General features: G+C 52.6%; 9 protein-coding genes and 1 non-coding gene across 10 annotated transcripts in view; 5 read left to right on the forward strand and 5 right to left on the reverse strand.

Annotated features, from left to right (window-relative positions):
* Positions 1 to 228: 228 nt before the first annotated feature.
* P152DRAFT_417899 (uncharacterized protein) lies at positions 229 to 2595 on the reverse strand. Its single transcript, XM_033677096.1, has 2 exons — positions 2177 to 2595; positions 229 to 2118 (listed from the first exon to the last, which is right to left on the reverse strand). The coding sequence occupies exons 1-2, from the start codon at positions 2510 to 2512 to the stop codon at positions 250 to 252; spliced, it is 2205 nt and encodes a 734-aa protein (XP_033533623.1). The 5' UTR covers positions 2513 to 2595; the 3' UTR covers positions 229 to 249.
* Positions 2596 to 2954: 359 nt separating this feature from the next.
* Positions 2955 to 4186, forward strand: P152DRAFT_398306 (NAD(P)-binding protein; the record flags this gene model as incomplete). The annotated part of the gene is made up of 6 exons (XM_033676453.1): positions 2955 to 2988; positions 3042 to 3110; positions 3172 to 3379; positions 3442 to 3523; positions 3575 to 3866; positions 3924 to 4186. 6 exons carry the CDS (start codon positions 2955 to 2957, stop codon positions 4184 to 4186), a joined length of 948 nt encoding a protein of 315 aa, XP_033533624.1.
* A 2132-nt stretch (positions 4187 to 6318) lies between these two features.
* P152DRAFT_458944 (Na(+)/Li(+)-exporting P-type ATPase) lies at positions 6319 to 9600 on the forward strand. The gene is made up of 3 exons (XM_033679578.1): positions 6319 to 6585; positions 6644 to 8324; positions 8379 to 9600. Exons 1-3 carry the CDS (start codon positions 6335 to 6337, stop codon positions 9444 to 9446), a joined length of 3000 nt encoding a protein of 999 aa, XP_033533625.1. The 5' UTR covers positions 6319 to 6334; the 3' UTR covers positions 9447 to 9600.
* Positions 9601 to 9947: 347 nt separating this feature from the next.
* Positions 9948 to 10040, reverse strand: P152DRAFT_t41. Its single transcript has one exon. It is a non-coding gene; the product is annotated as a tRNA-Ile (tRNA).
* Positions 10041 to 10174: 134 nt separating this feature from the next.
* On the forward strand, positions 10175 to 11167 carry P152DRAFT_488308 (peptidyl-tRNA hydrolase). The gene is made up of 2 exons (XM_033682117.1): positions 10175 to 10754; positions 10817 to 11167. The coding sequence occupies exons 1-2, from the start codon at positions 10249 to 10251 to the stop codon at positions 11031 to 11033; spliced, it is 723 nt and encodes a 240-aa protein (XP_033533626.1). The 5' UTR covers positions 10175 to 10248; the 3' UTR covers positions 11034 to 11167.
* A 104-nt stretch (positions 11168 to 11271) lies between these two features.
* Positions 11272 to 12811, reverse strand: P152DRAFT_466811 (uncharacterized protein; the record flags this gene model as incomplete). The annotated part of the gene is made up of 5 exons (XM_033680721.1): positions 11272 to 11483; positions 11530 to 11659; positions 11708 to 12550; positions 12600 to 12677; positions 12728 to 12811. 5 exons carry the CDS (start codon positions 12809 to 12811, stop codon positions 11272 to 11274), a joined length of 1347 nt encoding a protein of 448 aa, XP_033533627.1.
* Positions 12812 to 13187: 376 nt separating this feature from the next.
* On the forward strand, positions 13188 to 14142 carry P152DRAFT_458949 (uncharacterized protein). The gene is made up of 3 exons (XM_033679579.1): positions 13188 to 13386; positions 13434 to 13953; positions 14004 to 14142. The coding sequence occupies exons 1-2, from the start codon at positions 13348 to 13350 to the stop codon at positions 13818 to 13820; spliced, it is 426 nt and encodes a 141-aa protein (XP_033533628.1). The 5' UTR covers positions 13188 to 13347; the 3' UTR covers positions 13821 to 13953; positions 14004 to 14142.
* A 284-nt stretch (positions 14143 to 14426) lies between these two features.
* On the forward strand, positions 14427 to 17646 carry P152DRAFT_482555 (alkaline phosphatase-like protein; the record flags this gene model as incomplete). Its single annotated transcript, XM_033681893.1, has 10 exons — positions 14427 to 14767; positions 14816 to 14860; positions 14912 to 15203; positions 15265 to 15392; positions 15444 to 15820; positions 15884 to 16122; positions 16181 to 16458; positions 16511 to 16956; positions 17003 to 17104; positions 17159 to 17646. The coding sequence occupies exons 1-10, from the start codon at positions 14571 to 14573 to the stop codon at positions 17644 to 17646; spliced, it is 2592 nt and encodes an 863-aa protein (XP_033533629.1). The 5' UTR covers positions 14427 to 14570.
* P152DRAFT_41764 (uncharacterized protein) lies at positions 17610 to 18942 on the reverse strand. Its single transcript, XM_033677091.1, has 2 exons — positions 18214 to 18942; positions 17610 to 18147 (listed from the first exon to the last, which is right to left on the reverse strand). The coding sequence occupies exons 1-2, from the start codon at positions 18528 to 18530 to the stop codon at positions 17703 to 17705; spliced, it is 762 nt and encodes a 253-aa protein (XP_033533630.1). The 5' UTR covers positions 18531 to 18942; the 3' UTR covers positions 17610 to 17702.
* Positions 18943 to 19266: 324 nt separating this feature from the next.
* Positions 19267 to 19663, reverse strand: part of P152DRAFT_507770 (uncharacterized protein) — a gene marked incomplete at its 3' end in the record, with an annotated part of 3526 nt that continues 3129 nt past the window's right edge. The window contains exon 4 of the mRNA XM_033682552.1: positions 19267 to 19640. Within this exon, the coding sequence (XP_033533631.1) occupies positions 19267 to 19640 (374 nt within the window). The remainder of the gene's footprint in view (positions 19641 to 19663) is intronic.

Genomic DNA, 19663 nt, shown 5'->3' on the forward strand with positions numbered 1-19663 from the left:
ATGGCGTACTAACAGCGCTCGCGGTCAGTATGTTGAGCACTGCATGAGCCCTGAATATCGTTAATCTGGTTTCTTGATGTAGACGTATTTGCCGAATTCCATATCCAAATCTTCGGCCATGGTCAATCGCGGCATTCCTAGCAGAACTAGAATAATTGCGTCATTTACCAAATCATAGCTTTACCTACAGATGTGAACAATACGCGGAACAGACCATTGGAAACGATTAGTGGGCAACTTACGAGGCATTCAAGCCTCTGGCTCCGGTACAGCCGGCTCTATTGTATCTCCAATTATATTTTCAAGCCATCCCATATCTACGCCTGGCGACAACCAGTTCATCTCAGTCACCAGCCCAGGTACATCTTGATCCTCTGCTACCAATGTAGCCTGATGTGGCAGTCCGGGAAGGTCGAAATGAGAGGGGCTGAACACAGGAGCCCACGCTCCTTGAAGTTCTGGTTCTCGCTCATGATATGATGTTATTGTCGGCGTAGACGGTATTACCTCCACATCGAAATGGGGTGCTTGCGGCACTGACCTGGTGCGAGTCGCCTGGTTAGGGAATCTGTGACCGCAACGCTCGATATTGATGGTCCCGAAATACGGGACATATATGCGTAGTACGTCGCCAGCGTCGCTGGAATTGCTACCGGCGTGGAACTTCTCATCTCTCGCCCCGGGGGACGCACTAGTGCTATAGGCGCCGCCATCTGCCGAGTCGGCCTCGAACGCAAGCAAATGCCGAAGCATGCCAGAAATCTTCGTCGCGACCACGTCGTTGCCTACTTCGGCCATCTGCTCCATACTCGCTAGCGTGCGCTCCATCATTCCGCGGTCGCCGAGCCGCTGGTGTGCGAGGAACTGAAAGACGGTGGCGCCGTCGCCGGTTTCGGTCCGATGGTGGCGGCGAGCATCGATATGCGCTAGGCACAGTGTCGTGCTTGCGATGAAGGCGAGAAAATCGATGCCGCGGCAGTAGGTGGCTGCGTTGGAGTTGCATAAGGACAGGAAGCGGGATAGAGTATCCCGGCTGGCGTTCACAGCTGTAATCTTGCTGTAATCGTACTTCCGGTCAGGAGACCGCTGTAATATGTACGGAAGATGGAGCTGCAATAGTAAGTGGTAGTGAGTGAACTGATTCATGGCACGGATTGTCTCCGTGAATGCATCAACATCATCGCCGGTGATAGAGGCGAGGTGAGGAGTAAGCCACCACTGGGCCGACATCGAGGCAGCAGCCTCCTGGAGCAACTTATCAACCTTGTGCGTTAGTGAAAGTTCAGGTAGGTCGACGCTGTTACGCTGTAGGATCAGTCCACCCGCAACCGACTCAAGTCGCTCCATCCGCTCGATGGGCGTACACTGTTCCAGTGCCGTTGGAGTAGCGAAGATGTTTTCAACCGAGCCCTGTGGGAGCCCAAGCATCAACGATAGGTAACGGTCCGAACATACCAAGCGGAACCACATGTGTTCCGGATGGATACGATCTCGCGTCTCGATATCGAGTATCGTCGGTGGAGGCGAGTCACTCCCTCGATGAAGCGCCATCACTTGCGCCAGCACCATCGCTCGACGGCCGATCAGCCACGCACGACGGAGGTTTCCTTCATTGTTGTGATACATGCTCTCGATCATGATGCATTCGATGCCCTCGAGTGAGCCGACGAGGTCGTCGTTGTTAGTCACTAGTCTGGCCGCATCGACCACTCGAGACTCGATATCCCTATAGTCGGAACCAAGGCCAACCAAGTCCTTGAGAGAGCTCGACGGAATGCCTTGCAGGAATGTGCCGAGTAGGAGAAGCCTTCGTGCTATCAAGACCGGATGAGACTCGGGTGGAGGCAGCTTCAACATGTCCCGTGGCGATGGCATATCTCCATTAAGCAAGCCAGAGTACGGCCGGCAAACCACACCGTGGAGTAGGACTGACATACTTACGGGGACGCTTAAGATGCGATCAAGCTCGTTCTGGCAGGGCCACACGGCTATTAAAGCGCGGGATACCTCACTGTGATTGTCTCTTGATCGAATTTGCCAGCTTGGAGAAGGAACCAGACCAGGACGGGACGGCCCGGGGCTTTTTGGCCCAGTAATTGAATGGTCGTCCAGGCAATGCTATTCCGATGTCAGAATTGAGAATAGACATTTGGCCAAAACTGCAAATGTCACGTACAGTGACGGCCGCCACATTCCGCCTATCCCGACACGACGCGTTCGATCTGTCTCCCGTGCTCGTAGTAATCGCCTGCTCCACCAACATTTCCAAACGACCGACCTTCTCTCTCCTCCTTGCCGTTGTCCTCTCGTCGCAAAACTCTTGACCAATGCATTTAGTCCGACGGCTCTTACACCCATCGCAGATCGACTCCCTAGACGCGGCAAATGTGCACCGGATCTTCCGCCGCTTGCACTCCCAGCAACTTTGCGTGCCCTTGCGGACCTTTCGTCGCTTCGCTGCGGGCGGCTCATGACTCGATGGGGATTCGTGGTCGGGGTTCGGTTCCGACATTTTTACTTCTCCACCGTCACTTCATCGGCATGACAAAGTTGGAGTGAAAATCGTAGTAATAATGATCATCTCTGGGCTAGAAGAGTTCAGTCGTCCGCGGCGGACAAATCGCCCGCGGGCGAAGATACCATGATATAATTCACCAATCAGAAGTAGATCCCACTAGAAGGCTACTTTCGATCGAAGTGGTAATTATCAAAAGCTTATTACAGAAGTTCTAGGGAAATATACAGCTAATTTTTCACTATGGAACACTCATCCGCGGCTGTATTTACGGTTGACATATCTCCTCGACCGTGCAACTCGGCCAGAGCAGACGAGACATATTTTGTCTATAAATACCCTCCAATATGGCAAGCAGATAGGGCATTGTTCCATCGAATCATTAACTTTTAGCTTGACCGACGTGTACACGTACTATCATACGGCCGATATAAGCAAAATGGTGAATATCGCGGTTGCCGGTGGTCGCGGACGTACGTCCACCGGATTCGAAGCCATGGACATAGATCTCGCTAACTTGATATAGAGGTTTCCAGAGAAGTCATCGATGCTCTAGTGGTCGCGAACAAACATGACATAACTATCTTGAGCCGGAGTGTAAGTGGGGTTATATCCGTTCGAATCCCGGTTGTTTAATTCTGACTGAACTTAGGAAGCTGCTACAAAAGACGTCACGCCTGGAGTCCACTGGCGTGTCGTTGACTATAATGATGCGAGTGACTTGATTCGAGCCCTGAAAGGAGTCCACACCCTCTTGTCGTTCGTCCAACCCCTTGCGGATCCGGATCAGAAGTCGCAGAAGAATCTCATCGACGCGGCCGTTTCCGCTGGCGTGAAGCGGTTTGCGCCAAGCGAATATGGAAGGTGAGACAATATGAGGGTACTGACTTGTGGTGGAGCCGGCAACTAACAGTATGGCCTCGTAGTTCGGGGACCATAGACATGCCCTGGTGGGCGGGAAAAGAAAAGATCAGGAAGTATTTGAAGGAGGTAAACAAGGATGGAAAAGTAGGAATTTACCCTCCACAACAGTCGTGCTCGTGCTAATCCCGCTCATAGGTCCTGGAGTATATTTTATTCCAACCAGGGCTCTTTTTAGACTACCTGGCCTTTCCATACAAGACGGCTAAGCACGTCGCTCCGCTTCAGACGGTATTCGACTACCAAAACCGGCGCGCGATTGTCGTCGATGGCCATGAGGATGCGGTCATGACTCTGACCACGGCGGCAGATGTAGCTGCGGTCGTCGCTCAAGCCGTCGATTATGACGGCGAATGGCCCATCATCGGTGGCATCCGCGGTAATCGAGTCACATTCTCCCAGATTCTTGAGATCGGAGAGAAGGTTCGGGGTAACCTTATTCGATCCACGCACGATAGAGGCCCATTTGCTTACATGATTATTCCAGACGGTCCGTTCGCCGTCGAAAAGGTTCAATCCCAAGATCTCGAAGCCGGAGATCTGAAGACATCGTGGGCTCTCGAAGCTCGTCACCAGGCCGTCTCGGAGAACCAAGCTGCAGGGTTTCTGACGGCAGTACCCATCGGGATCTTGCTTAGCAGTACGAAGGGTGCTTGGGACGTGTCGGATGAACTTAACCAGCTGTTCCCCGACTATGAGTTTGTTGGGATACGTGATTTCTTGGCCAACGTCTGGGACGGAAGGTCGTAATCCACAGTCTCGCCGACCATCAACTGATGGATTTCTTGTGAAGCTTGTCGCGGCGGGATCAAATACACTCTATCGTGCAATAATTAAAGGTGTATTCCAGCCAGGCTTCGGAGTATCGTACAGTTCCTCGAGACAACTGAAGCGTCGCGTGCCACTAGGAATAGCTGATTCATCACTCTCTTGGTCGCGATATCAGTTATCAGTTATCAGCCGAGATCGTCGCAAGCAGAACCGAAAGCAGGGGGACTCCGCCTTGGCATCGCCGCCGTCAAGCCTTGGAAGTCTGAGGTTGCCCCTCCATCAGCCCGCATTAGTCCGGTTCTTCCGCAACGCAGATCCTCCGATAGTCCGATTTGGCCCGATCTCGGCTCGAATTGCGGATTCGCAGCAGATCGGTACTTATAGTATCGTGAATATGTGCAGTGGTCGACTGCCAAGTGGGATGTGACTTGGTCAAGACACAAGCTGACGCCAATTCTGCTAGCATCTTGTATCCTGCGGACGATCCTTTCCTACACATCTTCCTATTGGATCCGACAATCATGTCCCATGTCCGTCCGAGACCGACCAGGAGGGCAGAAAAAACCATAAAAATTTCTAGGCAAAAGTTTCCATCACGGAGGTCGGACAACGAGAATTGAGAAAAGGCAACGTCGGGACTTTCAATGCGATTGTTGATTTCCTGTTACTTAGCACGAAGCAAAGCGGTTTCAGGGCCCAATTTTCAGTTTCCACAGTCCATCAGATTTGATACGGGGTACCGAACCACAATTCCATCCATTGTAATTTGGAAATCGCGATCCTGGTGCCTGGATTGCCCCCGCACTTCCGCGTCTGCGAACCGCGTTTATCTGCAATTGGCAATTCTCCATCAATCCCAACTTCCCAAGTCCTACAGTACCCGATCGCTGCATCAACTAAGACCGGACTGTGGTTACTGGTTACGGAGGCGCCTTTCAAAGTTTTCCTGGAGCGTGCACGATGGCGTAGCTAGCGTAGCAGCGTTCTGGCTTAATTCCCAGAGAGAAATCGGGCCGGGGCTCAGCTCAGAGAAATAGGGGAACCCCCCCCAAATTTAGGCCCCACCCCCCCAGAATTTAGGCTGTCACCTGCCCAGAAGCCTTGCCAAGTACTATTGTTATTATATCATCATCAATCAGACAATCACCGTGAATCACGATTGGGATCGTGCATGGCCCAGTAATTTTTTTTTTGAAAGGCGCCTCCGTAGTGGCGGGCTTACTGCAACGACCGTTGCTCTAGCCTCTAGGTCTCCCGCTCTCCCCAATTGCCTGACAGCTTAAGATCGAATCCCTTTTCCCACGTGCGTCAATTGTGTGTTCGTCGAAGACATTTCGTTTTGCTGCTCTCTGGCCCTTTCCGCTGCCGTCCCTATCCGTTGAGATGAGTCCCAACCGATAAACTTCGGCGACTGTGGACGAGTTTTTTTTCTTCGCTTATAATTCCCATCAACCTCGAGGATTCAATATTGATTTGCAAATTGTCGCACTTGAACGATTGTTGCTGGGTCAGATCGTCGCGGCGAGGTCAGTGTGGTTCACCGTTCAAGCTAACGATTGGGCCCCTCTATCCCACCTTCGTCATCACTCTTCGTTGACACAATCAACTGAAAACATCGCCATTCCCTCCATTGGGACTCCTGTGAACTTCCGTTCGTTAGAAGAGCAGTCTTCGTTCCATTTCCGCCTTTCCGAGGCCCATTGACAATTTTTCCGCCACAATGGCGAAGAAAGACAATGTGGTGCCTGACTCCCACGTCTCCGGTGGCTCGAATGAGCCAATGTCCAAGCCGGCGCATAGCCTGCCTCCGGATCAGGTCGTCGAAGAATTGAATGCCGATGCTCAAGACGGGTTGACCGAGGCCGACGCCCGGCAGCGGTTGGAGAAGTTCGGTCGCAATGAGCTAGGGGATATGGGCGGCGTGCAGCCGGTGAAGATCTTCATCCGGCAGGTCGCCAATGCTATGACTTTGGTAAGGAATTTTTCTATAGTCGATTTCGGTTCAGAGTAATACGAAAGAATCACAATGGACACGGCCTTGCTCGTCAATTTTTCTAGAGGTTCCGATGCCGCCTCCCTTTCGTATAGATCCTGACTAACCATGATATTCAGGTCTTGATCCTCGCTATGGCGGTATCGTTCGGAATCAAATCTTGGATCGAAGGCGGCGTCATTGGTGCGGTCATCATCCTCAACATCACCATCGGGTTCTTTCAGGAGTTCAAGGCGGAAAAGACCATGGACTCCCTTCGGTCCCTGAGCTCTCCCACCGCGATGACCGTCCGCGCCGGCAAAGCTTCCACCATTCCCACTGTCGAAGTCGTTCCGGGTGATCTAGTCGAAGTCAAGACCGGTGATACGATCCCCGCTGACCTTCGGTACGCTGCTTCCATATAGCGGATTTCCGATCTTGTGACTAACACTAACTCCTTGAAGCCTCCTTGAAGCCGTCAACTTCGAAACCGACGAAGCCCTACTGACCGGCGAGTCGCTCCCCGTCCGTAAAGAATCCCTTGCGACCTTTGACGTCGAAACCGGCCCCGGAGACCGCCTCAACGTCGCCTACTCTAGCTCCACCGTGACCAAGGGCCGCGCCACCGGCATCGTCTTCGCCACCGGAATGTACACGGAAATCGGATCCATCGCGTCCGCACTCAACAAGAAGGAATCACGCCGCCGACCGGTCAAGCGGAACCAATCTGGCCAAGCGGGCCCGCATCGATATATGCAGGCGTACTCGATGACGGCGTTTGATGCGGTCGGACGGTTCCTAGGAGTCAATGTCGGGACGCCGTTGCAGAAGAAGCTCAGTCGGCTTGCGGTGCTACTTTTTGGAACCGCTATTTTGTGCGCGATCATCGTGTTGGCGGCGAATAAATTCAGCAATCGAAAGGAGGTCATCATTTATGCGGTCGCCACCGGCGTGTCGATGCTTCCGGCCAGCTTGGTCGTGCTTCTGACCATCACGATGGCGGCGGGCACGAAGCGAATGGTCGAGAGGAATGTGATTGTTCGAAACTTGCGTTCGTTGGAGGCTCTCGGAGCGGTTACCGACATCTGCTCTGACAAGACCGGTACGCTGACCCAGGGGAAGATGGTCACCAAGAAAGTATGGATCCCCGCACGTGGCACCTATTCCGTGGGGGTCTGCAAGGAACCGTTCAACCCCACTGTCGGCGACTTGAGCTTGAATAAGAGCGAGCCGCGCAATATCGATTTCAAGGGCCTGGACGAGAAAGATGCCGTCGCCGAACCTGCCGACCACCTGATCCAAGACAACCCATACCTTCAAGACTTCCTCAACGTCGCCTCGCTCGCGAATTTATCCCATGTTCACACCAATGCCGAAGGCGGTTGGACGGCCCGTGGCGATCCTACGGAGATCGCGATGCTGGTTTTCGCCTCGCGGTTCAACTGGGGCCGCGATCGATGGACGAAAGGTGCGGATCCGAAATGGAAGAGCATCGCGGAGTTCCCGTTCGACTCGTCCGTCAAGAAAATGTCCACGCTGTGCACCGAACTCGAAACAGGCGAGCACCACCTCTTCACCAAGGGTGCCGTGGAGCGGATCATCGACTCGTGCTCCAAGTGCTTCTGGGAGGAAGGTGCGGAGCCGATCGACATGACCGACGAGCTCCGCGATCACGTCATCAAGAACATGGACTCGCTGTCGGCTTTGGGATTGCGCGTGTTAGCGCTTGCGAGCAAGAAATGGACCCAACCGGTAGAGAACGTCATGGATATGGACCGCCAGAAGGTCGAGGTCGGCCTCACCTTCCGAGGCCTAGTCGCCATCTACGATCCGCCGCGTCCGGAGTCTCGGCCCAGTGTCAGGCAGTGCCAGGAGGCCGGGATTACCGTCCACATGCTTACGGGTGATCATCCGGGTACCGCTCGCGCCATCGCTTTGGAGGTGGGAATCTTGCCATCGCATATGGAGCGGTTGAGTAAGGAGGTGGCGGACGCGATGATTATGACGGCGGCGCAGTTCGATAAACTTTCGGATACTGAGGTCGATGCATTGCCGACCCTTCCATTGGTGGTTGCTCGTTGCGCGCCGAATACGAAGGTGAGGATGATCGAGGCGCTGCACCGGAGGAAGAGGTTCTGTGCGATGGTAAGTTCAATCGCCATCTTAGCGACAAGATTTTGTGGATGCTAATGGTACCAGACTGGTGACGGTGTCAACGACTCCCCGTCGCTCAAGCGCGCCGATGTTGGGATTGCCATGGGCCAATCCGGCTCCGACGTCGCCAAAGATGCTTCCGACATTGTTCTCACGGACGACAATTTCGCATCGATTCTTAACGCCATCGAAGAAGGTCGTCGCATGTTCGACAACATCCAGCGTTTCGTCCTGCACATCCTCGCCGAGAACATCGCGCAAGCCTGCGTCTTGCTCATCGGCCTCGCCTTCAAAGACGGAAGTAAGCTCTCTGTCTTCCCCATCTCCCCCGTCGAAGCCCTCTGGATCATCATGGTTACCTCCGGAATGCCGGACATGGGTCTCGGATTCGAAGAGGCTGTCCCGGAAATCATGCAGCGTCCCCCGATGAGCCTGAAAGCCGGCGTCTTTACCCTCGAAGTCATGCTTGACATGTTTGTGTACGGCCTCTGGATTGCGGCCCTCTGCCTTGGCGCTTTCAGCATCGTGGTCTTCGGTTTCGGCGATGGCAACCTCGGCGAGAACTGCAACAACGACTACGCCAACGCTCAAGGCGTGCCGGTCTGCGACCTTGTGTTCCGCGGCCGCGCCACCACGTTCGCGTGCCTCACGTGGAACGCGCTCTTCCTCGCGTGGCAGATGGTCGACATGCGGCGGTCGTTCTTCCGCATGCATCCGGGCAGCAAGCGGCCGTTCACCCAGTGGATCGTGGACGTGTGGCGGAACAAGTTCCTCTTCTGGGCGATCATCATCGGCTTCGTGACGCTGTTCCCGACACTGTACATCCCCGTCATCAACCACAAGGTGTTCCGCCACGAGGGGCTCACGTGGGAATGGGCGGTCGTGTTCATCGAGACGTTCCTGTTCTTCATCGGCGTCGAGATCTGGCTGTGGTGCAAGCGGGTGTATTTCCGGCATGCAGGGAAGGGGGAGACATTGAGTGGGCAGGACGTCGAGGCGCGGGCATTCGGGTTGAATGGGACAGAGAGCACGTCGTCTGGCACGAGCGATGAGGAGGTACCGGAGGAACAGAACAGTAAGGATCTACAGAAGAAGGCGACAGAAGCTGAATGACGCCGGTTGTGTCCAGGGGTGGAATTTGGGGGGAACATGGCTATGGTGAGCAGGGCTATGGGAACGGAAACGAACAGAACAACCTACGAGGAAGGAATGAGATTCAACATCTGGAATTCACAGACGGAGGAGACGGTAAAGATAACGGAAATGCTCGTCGAGGAGAAACAATCTTTATCGACATGCAGGACATATTTTGATCATGGCTACTGTACCTTTCCTAGCTTTGCAGCATATAACAATGAAGAGATAATTGGAGATGGAAACTATAGCTCCCCTTACCCAGACAGTGTGCTCTGCTGCTCCTTTAAGCCACGGACCTGCCATGTCCGTGTTCCGCCAGACATTGCTGTCCTCCTTGTTGCGGCATTTCTTCCTATTCCCGGCTTCCAAAAATGCCTCACCACCACGAACCCGTTCACCACCTCCATCCGAACCACAAAAAATACGTAGACTCGATTGAATGGAAACACAAGTAAGTAAGAAAAAACAAAAAAAACGTAGTCCCGGTGGGGATCGAACCCACGACCTTCGCATAACCATTTCGTAAAAGGGCTATAAGAGCGACGTGATAAACCGCTACACTACGGGACTGGCAAATCAGATAAAAATCCCGGTCAGAGAACATATGTTTGAAGATAGTATGACGTCATGTCGACCAATCAGAGCGCCAAACGCGTCGATTCCCTGTTTCTTCCCAATATCGATCATTTTCGAGTGTTCAACGACAACCGCATCTGTAGAATAGGGGCTCTTAACTCATCCACTCTTTTTGTATAATAATTTAATCGTTTAATTCGACATGTCAACATTCCTCCCCACCATGTTCCGCGCCGAGAAATTCCGCCCGCTCCTCATCTGCTCCATCGGCAACCCAGGCCCCAAATACGCCAACACCCTCCACTCCGCCGGCCACATCCTCCTCAACCAACTCCAAACCGCGCGCGATTTCGAGACTTTTGTGTCCTCCAAACGGCTCCTCTCAAAGGACTGGGGCGGCGGCGCGGTGTCCGTCCCGCGATACTGGACATTCCATCCGTATAAAGTCAAGAAATATGCGGACGATTGGGCGACGCGGCGGTATTCCGAGGGGAAGAATCCGATGGATTTGTGGACGTTGTGGAGGAGTGGGAGTTTGATGAACGTGAGTGGGGTGGGGGTGCGGCGGGCGTGGGAGACGTGGCGGGAAGAGATGAAGGGGATGGGGGTAGAGGAGCGGTGGGGGGAGGGATTGGTGGTGGTGTTGCAGGATGAGTTGGAGGAGAAACTAGGGAAATTGACGGTGCGGAAGTTGGAGAGTAGTTCACGGTGGGCTTTGTTCTATTGTTTCTTTTCTTTTGGGGCGCAGACGGGCTGATGGTACGGCGTAGCGGGCATCGCGGGATCAAGTCCATCCAGGCATGTCTACCGAAAGGAACCCCGGTGGTGAGGATTGGGATTGGGATTGGGAGACCAAGCAGCCGTGATTCCGGAGATGTCGCACGTTACGTTCTGAATCCCGTGTCGGCAGATGTGGAAAAGACGCTGCTCCGCAGTGAAGGAGATCTGACCGACAAACTCCTTGATATTGCTCATGGCCACGTTTGAACCAAATGACCTGTGAGGCCAATGGCTTCATCCCGGAAATTAAGATGATTGGAAAGGGACGGGATGCTACGGGTCGATGGCTCACTTAGGACACACTTGGGATTGTTCAACTAAATTAATTCTCTACCGGCGTGTCGAGCCTATCCCTCGATGAGGAGGATCTAACCATTCCAAGGCTCGGTATATACTGGAAAACATCACCGATACAGATTGGTCACTCCCAATTCCCCGGGCGATGTCATTCATGAACGCGATTCTCCTTCGCCGTCCCCGAAGTGGTCGCATCTGGTTCATCGTCATCGGACATCAACCCTTCTAGTTCAAACTCTTCCGCGTCCCTGAGGCTGCGGTCCGTGTGTCCATTTGGGATGCTATTTAACCGGGTTGGAGATACATCGGGCTTTTTTGACGCATTAGAGGTGGCTACTAGATGGAGAAGCATGTTCACAACTAGCAGAGTCAGTTATGTCGAGTTGATAGAGCTGGAGATACCCACAAAGGAACATGAGGAATGCAATACTATAGAGTATCAGCACGTATGAGACATGGTCGACGTTCGCGGCCGCAAGCATTTGCATTTGCTCCTCGGTGGCGCCCATGAAGAGAAAACCAGCGGCACATAATAGCTGATCCGGTCAGTTGGGATTTGCCAAGAAAGCAGAGTGAGAACTTACGAATGGCGGAAGATATTGGAAGCTGTTGGTCACCTCTCCATCGGCCGATAGCGAATCCTGATCCCTCAAAACGAACGATATCTCAATTAGTCGAGTCACTCCGGCGCCCATCAGCGTGTACCCAAACATGGTATGCGTCATCGCCGAAATGGGCAAGTGTTGTGGATGCGACGACATCGCCCACCCCGTCATGAGGAGGACGATGCTCGGAATGATATTCCGCTTCGCCTGACCACCACGGGATCGGCTCATCCACATCCCTAGTAGGCCGGCACACCACCACACGATGCCCATCGACGTGTGTTGTAGGTCGTTGTGCACCCATTCCTGACCCCAGCGGTGCTCTGTGAACGTGTTCACGCATCCCCACGCCGCGATGATCGATGAGTCGAAGAACTCCTGACTGCGTCCGGTCCTCCGCAGCCAGAGCTGTCCGACCAGGAGCAATATCGTCAAGATGATTCCGTAGGCGATGAATGCGCTCCCCATAATGAAGTGCGCTAAACATTGACCCAGATGATCGTCCCTGCAGAACCCTAACGCAGTAATCCCGCCAAATATCATCTGGACCCATGCGGCGACCGGGATTATTTTCCCGATGATGCCGTGCACTGTGACAAAATAGCGCCGTATCCGCCCGTGGAAACCGCGTTCGAGGTGCAGTCTGAGGTATATCCCCAGACCGATTTGGAGGAAGAGCATTAGCATGAGGCTCGGGGCGAAGGCGCCGTGGATGTTCGAGGTGAATTGTCGGCCTTTGTGGGAGTGGCCAAGGATATAGCCCAGGATAGCAAGGCAGGTTCCGAGTGCCTGTACGGGAACGTGCCATCGTGATCGGATAATCTGCCCCTGGTCAGTCTTCCGTCGTAGGGAGCATGGGGATGCCACGTACTCCGAGAACCATTCCTGTAGGGAACAGTATTCCCCAGGCGAAGGTCTGGATTAATATATGTGTCCATAGTATCGAGTCCTGCGGAACCATCAGTCCGATCCAGCCCACGCAAAAGGCATCGTACATACTATGGGATCGGGAGAAATGAACTGCCCTTCCTCTATATTGTCCATGTGGTGTTCATGAGCCTCTACCGGAGACAATACCGTCATCGCTACGGCAAGAAGCAACGCAGTTCCGGAGCCTTGAGACATCCATCTTGAGTGAGACCGTGACATATTGGCAACAGGAAATGCGGTTCGCGGATTTAAGTTTCGCGATGCTGGACTGAATGCAGCTGAGTGTCCGGTCCGGTATGACGGACGTCTGTCCCGTCCTGTTCTCGTGGGTTCGGCGGCGCGAGTTCAACGGTCGGAACCTGCAATGAGGTATAAAATATATCCCATCTCCTTCTCTTTCGACGTCTGATTCTTTCACATCAGACCGTGCGGATTACGGAATACGAAAACGCCTGCCGAGATTCGCGATCTCGACTGCGGCGGGATAGGGCGGAGGGCGCTTACACGTGATGGAGACCCACCCATAATATCTGTCGCGATCTCAACTGGAAGCGGGATTATTAATAGTTAGGTAATATCCAAACTCTCGGACCCAATTGTCCGTATCTCAAATACCAGCTTAAGAGACTACGTGGAACAATAGAGCTGTATGCGAATAACACTCTAGATTAACGAGATAGTCTATCACAATGCCTGGTCTTAATGGTCCAGATGCAGCGCAGAAGATCGTGAGCGATACACGCAATCTGGTTTGAATCGACTAACAAGCAGACAGAGCTCGCTTCAATCGCGAATACAAGCACTTGAATCCAACCTACCCGAACTTCTCGCCCGCCGGGAAGCTTTGATATCGCAAGTCCGTCAATGTCCTGCCATCGCCTCTCAGCTACCATCTGAACCTACCGATGCAACCCCCACCGCGCCACCCAAAGCAGAGGATCCTCAGAACGCAACAGCCACAGATTTGACAGCCGAAGCAACACCTGCAGATAGTGAAGTCATTGCTGCCGCGAAGAAAATCAACGACCAGCATATCCGCAAGCTACACGAATACAACGAGATCCGGGATGTAGGCCTTGGTTTGATGGGCATGATTGCCGAGAAGAGAGGAACACGGGTGGTGGAGGTGCAGCGAGAATTCGGCATTGACACAGCGGATTGAAAAATTTGCCGTATTAGTCGAAAGTTTTAGCGATAGGCGTATATGAGCTTGTTCGGTCGTTCCATGAGCGAGATCGTTCAACAGTGGAGCTGGTCATGGGAATGAGCCTTATAGGAGTTGATATAGGCTGGAGGTGAGTACGATGCTTCCGTGTTGGAGAAGTGCCCGGCTGAGTCTGTCTAGGACAGTCGGAATCATGCGCTGAACATACTGCATACACTACCATGTCCCAGGCGGTGTCGGCTGGGTTGCGGGACACGGGAAGGATGATTCCGTTTATGCAAGCTACACGCCGTCTCAATAATGAAGGAATGAATGCGGTACTTCTCTACGGTTTACAAGGTTGAACCAATCGAATAGTGTGGTGTTGGAAGCATGGAGGGAGAAGACCAATTAGTCGCCGCTCATATCAACCTTCGTCGTTTGAATGGGCGAGTAGCTATAGATCTACCGAATGTATCAGAAGCAATGAAGTGTTTCGAATGAATTTCTTCAATTTCCCCCCGCAACAATAACGTTTCCTGGAAATATATGACATCTCGAATTCTCGATATATGGGTGCCAAGCCCCCAAAAGGCGGGAACGCGTCAACGCGTCGAACTTCACGTTGGACATTAAGGTGGTAGTTTCCTTCTGTCAGCTACGTCATCCATCCTATTTCCATTGTCCGGAAAGATTTGTTTAATCCATTACGATGGTTCAATAGCGCATCAAGTCCTATTAAAGGGCCCGGGACGATCAGATTCGAAAATGGCTGGAACGCAACGGTCTCCTTACTTGATGCTCGCCAACGTCCTCATTCCAATCGCGACGATCGTGTTCGCCACGGGATTCTTCCCTTATAAACCGTTTATTGCGGGATTAGCAAATTTCACTGAAGATGGCGAGCAGCAGCCGCCGGCTATCTTTGACAAGTTGATATTTATGGTTGTGGATTCGTTACGCAGGTTAGTTTCCATAGAGTATCAGCAAGGAGGAGTCTCACCATGGCCTAGTGATTTCGTTTTCTCCGAACCCTCGGGTTTTAGCTATGTTCAAAGGTTTGTCGTTCGAATTGACTGTTATAATGGCTATATTAAATAAATTCCCAGCTTGATTCGATCCGGCGATGCAATTCCTTTCACGGGGCATGCCACAGCTCCAACTATCACCATGCCTCGAGTGAAGGCCATGACAACCGGGTCTGTCCCGTCCTTTCTCGATGTCATCTTGAATTTTGCAGAAGCGGACACTTCATCGACTCTAGCAGACCAAGACACATGGCTGCTTCAGCTGAAAAAGAACAAGGGAGGAAAACTCGTCTTCTATGGCGATGACACCTGGCTTAAGCTCTTTCCCAACATGTTCAGCAGATCAGATGGGACATCGAGTTTCTTCGTATCGGTCAGTGAAGAGTGAGGAATTTAACTCCGAAAGACGGCGAGGTGTTGATTTGTATTCGCAGGACTTCACGGAGGTGGACAATAATGTGACCAGACATGTCCCCGAAGAGCTTGGGAATACGGACTGGAATGCTCTGATTATGCACTATCTTGGACTGGATCATATCGGACACAAAGCGGGCCCCAAGAGGTATGTTAGCTGCACGTTAAATGTGATGTATCCCTAAGTAACGACCCAAAGCCCGAACATGATCCCAAAGCAAAAGGAGATGGATGGTATAGTCGAGCAGATATATCATGCCATGCAAACCCAACACCATCTTCAGTCATCCTTGTTAGTACTGTTAGGAGACCACGGTATGAACGATGGAGGCGGTCATGGAGGGTCCTCGGCAGGTGAAACGTCGCCAGCCTTAGTCTTCATGTCTCCAAAGCTGAGACGTGTCGGACAACTGACCACAAGGGATTGCCCTATCCCTTTTCGGGAAGACTTTGACTTCTACGGTACGGTCGAGCAGTCGGATCTTGCGCCGACGTTAGCAGGACTTTTTGGCTTTCCCGTCCCCCTTAACAACCTCGGAGTCTTTATAGAGACCTTCCTTCCTCTGTGGCCAAATGGTGAGGCTGAGCGCCATCCGCAACTCTTTTCAATTAAGTGGATAGATGGATAACATTTCTCAGGGAAGGACCGGCTCCAATTGCTGAAGCAGAACGCTCGGCAAATGCTGAGCCTTGTCAAAGAGACGTTCCGCAGCGAGGATTTCGAGCCCTCCACAAAAAGAGACAATTGTAACGACATGGACTCCGAGGGAGCAGAACTTGCTTGCTTGTGGAAAGAGGCGGAAGCTAGTGGAGACAATGAGAGATTAGTTCTCAGTAGGAGAGAACCACATCTGGAACAGGCATTCGCGTTCAAGAAGGTATACTATGCTTCTAGGCCCCGTATTCGGTTGCCATATAGATGCTGACGAGCATCAGTTTTGCAAACGAACTCAAGAGGTGATGAGTAGTACGGCAAGCAACTATAACCTCACAAGAATGGGCGCTGGGATTGTACTTTGCCTAATAGCCGTCACAGCGTCTCTCTTGACTTTGCTAGATAAACGACGCGGGCTCAGTATCACTGATCAACTAGTGTTCATCTGTGTAGTCGTCCCATACATGGCCTTAATGTTCGCCAGCAGCTTCGTTGAAGAAGAGCAGGTCTTCTGGTATTGGATCTCAGCAGGCTTCATCGCCTCCCTTGTCTCCTCCACGTACGTACGTCGGTGAACCACGACAGTTAGACAACGCTAACGTCTCCAGAAGAGGAATCCCGCCTAACTTGACAGGAGCCGCTGCAGGAGCCGCCTTGCTCCTCTTCCACCGCATCATCCAGCGCTGGAACCAGACCGGCCAGAAACGAGCTGGCGCGCCAGATATCGTGCATGACGTCCTCCTCCCACACCCACTTCTCCTCTGGACCCTCGTCCTCACAACATACGGCCTTGTCTTGACGAGACTCCGTGTGCGGCCGTTCAGACCGAATAAGCGCACAACGATGGAGTCGTACCTCAGCATGACAGCCGGGCTACTGTCGCTGGTCTTCAAGGCGTCGTTCACGGCTCATGATGCGCCTGAGCTGCTAGAGGGGGTGACTCCAGGCGTCCTTCAGATATTCATGGATTTCAATCTGGTGGTGGGCGCGCGGTTGGTGTTCGGTCTGGTCATATTTGTGCTGGTCCTTCGGTTGGCAAGGAATGACCATACACTGCGTAAGTGCTGTCGAGCTTTCCATTCGACCGATGCTAACTATCTCAGCGAACGATCTTGTTCACTTGGTGACGATCTTCCTATTGACGCAAAGTCGAGCGCAGAACATCCCACTATTCCTCCTTTTCGAGCTCCAGGCGGTCTGTCTTTGTAAGTGCTATCCTAGCCATTGATTCATCCCTTGTGCTAACGAAAACTTCCCAGCGACGCTCCATCTGAACCCTTCGCAATTGTCCCTCACTTCTATCCTCTTCTCACACACTGCGTTCTTCGCGCTAGGCAATAGCAACGCCATCTCCTCCGTCGACCTCGCCAACGCGTATAATGGGGTTGCAGGATACAACGTTGTCGCAGTCGGCGTCCTCGTGTTTCTGAGTAATTGGACCGGGCCGATCTGGTGGACTCTGAGCAGCCTGCGACTCATAAAAGAGACTATGCAGGCCAGGAAAGAAAAGGATCATTCGCCTGGATCGCCATTCCAATTGTATATGCCTCTCCACACCGTCTTTGTCGGCTGCGCGCTCGTTGCGGTGATGGTGGCTTGCACCGTGCTGCGAACGCATCTGTTCATCTGGACGGTGTTCAGCCCGAAGTATCTATTTTCCATGGCGTGGAGCTGCTTGTTCCATCTTCTTATTACTATCGGGTTGAGTACGGTGTACCAGAAGATAGCGCTCCGAGCAACCAGATAGCACCCAATCGATTGTCGCCTGATTCGGTTGTGTTTCGTATGCAGGATGGGTGTTATTCATAGACCGCTGAATAAGTCGTCAATGGCACCTCGCTTCTTCCGTTTCGTCTTCTTCCTCCCGATGACTTCCTTCTCTACCGTTGTCGCTGCCGTTGCAGTCGTTGCCGTTGCAGTTGCCGACACCCCCTCGGTATGCTCGTCGTACGTTCTCTTGCTCGTGCTCTTCTCCACAACCACACTAGTAGCTTCAACAGTCTCCATTTCCCTCGCGACGACCATACCCAGATCCGTGTCACCGCCCACTTGTCCCGCATCAGCAAGCGCAGAGATTTGTTGTACATCCTTCGTGGCCCACGCCTTTGCCGCCTCCGCCGTTTTCTGCGCCGCTATCGCCTCGATGGCACCGGTGATTCCCAGCAAAGAGCATATTCGAGCGAGACATGCGATCAGGACCAGACCAAAGGACGGAAACCGTAGCGAAGCCAGCAACTGGGAAAATGCACTGGCAATTGTTAACACTACATCGTCATCATATTGGAGCCTCAGCGGCTGTTTGAAAACAACATACGTGAACCATCTCCCAACCTTCCTATCCCTCCATGTTTCCCACCTCGCCTGATACGCCTTCTTCCTCTCGACCTCCGACCGCCTCCGCTTCTTCATATCTACACCCCGCTTGAACGTCACCTCGCGCACCGCAATCTCCTCCACCACGCGCCTCAGCTCCCTGCGAAATGAATCGAAATGCCTCCACCATAGGCTGCGCCGGTGCTGGTTCTTATTGCGGTGGTACAAGCGGTGTACAAGTCTGGAGAGGGTGCGGAGCTCGGTTTTGTGTTCGTTGGGGACGGCCGGCGGTTGCGAGGGGGCGGAGGAAGGTGCCATATTGGATATGATGGTCCGTAAGGCGATATAGACGGATAGCTGGAGATCCCCAAACTCGTGCCGCCTTCGTGATGTGCCCCGACGTGTTATCCAGTATCTCTTAGAAGATTTGTCGTCGTCACCCGGTAGCGCGTTGACGCTGCCGCGTGATTTGCCGTATCCCCCCGTCGCCCGTCGTCCCGCAAATACGATATGCTGTGCTCCAGATTCTAATATCCCTTCCGTCTTTTCCTCCAACCCTTGAACTTTCTTGTTGTGATTGTTTCATCCCGGAAATCCCGCTCCGAGTGAGGTTTCGAGATGGGACGCAAGAGGGGGAGCGTCTTATATCAACAAAGAGTGCTAACCTAATAGCGTTAGAGGAGGCACCTCCCTCCTATATAGTTCTATCATCCCGTCTTGCTCTGCGGCTTCATTTCCGCTGGTCCCCTCCATCAATACAGTCACGAGCAAAATCGGATTCCAGTATTACACTTCGTTGCATTGATTTGTTCTCTCTACACCGTCCTCCTAACTAGGGGATCTCCTCCTTTGTCTTAGCTAGCGCATTGCAGGGGTGGTATTGTAAATCTGTAAATAATCCCACTCTCTAAATTACATAATCCACCATTTCAAATGAGCGGTTGCTGCCTTAAACCCATCCAAATCATGTGTGTTATTCTTCATAGCACAGCATGCTACTTAGGAAACTACATCAGAAATTGATAGAACAGAGTCATATCTATCTCTAGTTACTCTATCTATCTTTTCTACCCATCCTCCCTTTCAAGCGCGTGTAAAACGAGTCTTTTTTGCTCTTCAAGCTGCTGGTTTGCTCAGGCATAGCCTCACTGTCGTGCAGAGTACTAGCACCATCGGTGGGTATCTCTCTAAGCTCCTCTTTATCATTGTCAACTGATGTCCTGCTCGGTCCTTGTCTTTCCTCCCCTGCCTCTTGTTGCATAGCTGTAAAATAATTAAGACACGCAATAGTTTTCGGGTGCTGGGAACCGAGCTTCTGCTTGTAGCCATTGGATGCACTCTGGTAGAGCTCGGACGCCTCCCTATATCGCCTGCGCTTGTGTAAAAGATAGGCAAGGCAGTAGACGGAAGTTAGTGTATCAGGATGATCTATTCCAAGCTCCTTTTCCCTC

The sequence above is a fragment of the Eremomyces bilateralis genome, assembly GCF_010015585.1.
Source record: "Eremomyces bilateralis CBS 781.70 unplaced genomic scaffold P152scaffold_11, whole genome shotgun sequence".
In the NCBI taxonomy this organism is placed as follows: Eukaryota; Fungi; Ascomycota; class Dothideomycetes; order Eremomycetales; family Eremomycetaceae; genus Eremomyces; species Eremomyces bilateralis.

What these genes read in the sequence shown, in the direction of transcription:
- P152DRAFT_417899 (XM_033677096.1), bottom strand. Translation starts at nt 2,512, where the DNA reads ATGTCGGAACCGAACCCCGACCACGAATCCCCATCGAGTCATGAGCCG. An exon ending in GGAATGTGGCGGCCGTCACT is followed by an intron (nt 2,119 to 2,176) that starts GTACGTGACATT and finishes ACATCGGAATAG; the next exon opens with CATTGCCTGGACGACCATTC.
- P152DRAFT_458944 (XM_033679578.1), top strand. Translation starts at nt 6,335, where the DNA reads ATGGCGGTATCGTTCGGAATCAAATCTTGGATCGAAGGCGGCGTCATT. An exon ending in ACGATCCCCGCTGACCTTCG is followed by an intron (nt 6,586 to 6,643) that starts GTACGCTGCTTC and finishes AACTCCTTGAAG; the next exon opens with CCTCCTTGAAGCCGTCAACT. An exon ending in GGAAGAGGTTCTGTGCGATG is followed by an intron (nt 8,325 to 8,378) that starts GTAAGTTCAATC and finishes TAATGGTACCAG; the next exon opens with ACTGGTGACGGTGTCAACGA.
- P152DRAFT_488308 (XM_033682117.1), top strand. Translation starts at nt 10,249, where the DNA reads ATGTCAACATTCCTCCCCACCATGTTCCGCGCCGAGAAATTCCGCCCG. An exon ending in AAGTTGGAGAGTAGTTCACG is followed by an intron (nt 10,755 to 10,816) that starts GTGGGCTTTGTT and finishes GGTACGGCGTAG; the next exon opens with CGGGCATCGCGGGATCAAGT.
- P152DRAFT_458949 (XM_033679579.1), top strand. Translation starts at nt 13,348, where the DNA reads ATGCCTGGTCTTAATGGTCCAGATGCAGCGCAGAAGATC. An exon ending in CAGATGCAGCGCAGAAGATC is followed by an intron (nt 13,387 to 13,433) that starts GTGAGCGATACA and finishes ACAAGCAGACAG; the next exon opens with AGCTCGCTTCAATCGCGAAT.
- P152DRAFT_41764 (XM_033677091.1), bottom strand. Translation starts at nt 18,530, where the DNA reads ATGGCACCTTCCTCCGCCCCCTCGCAACCGCCGGCCGTCCCCAACGAA. An exon ending in AAGGTTGGGAGATGGTTCAC is followed by an intron (nt 18,148 to 18,213) that starts GTATGTTGTTTT and finishes AACAATTGCCAG; the next exon opens with TGCATTTTCCCAGTTGCTGG.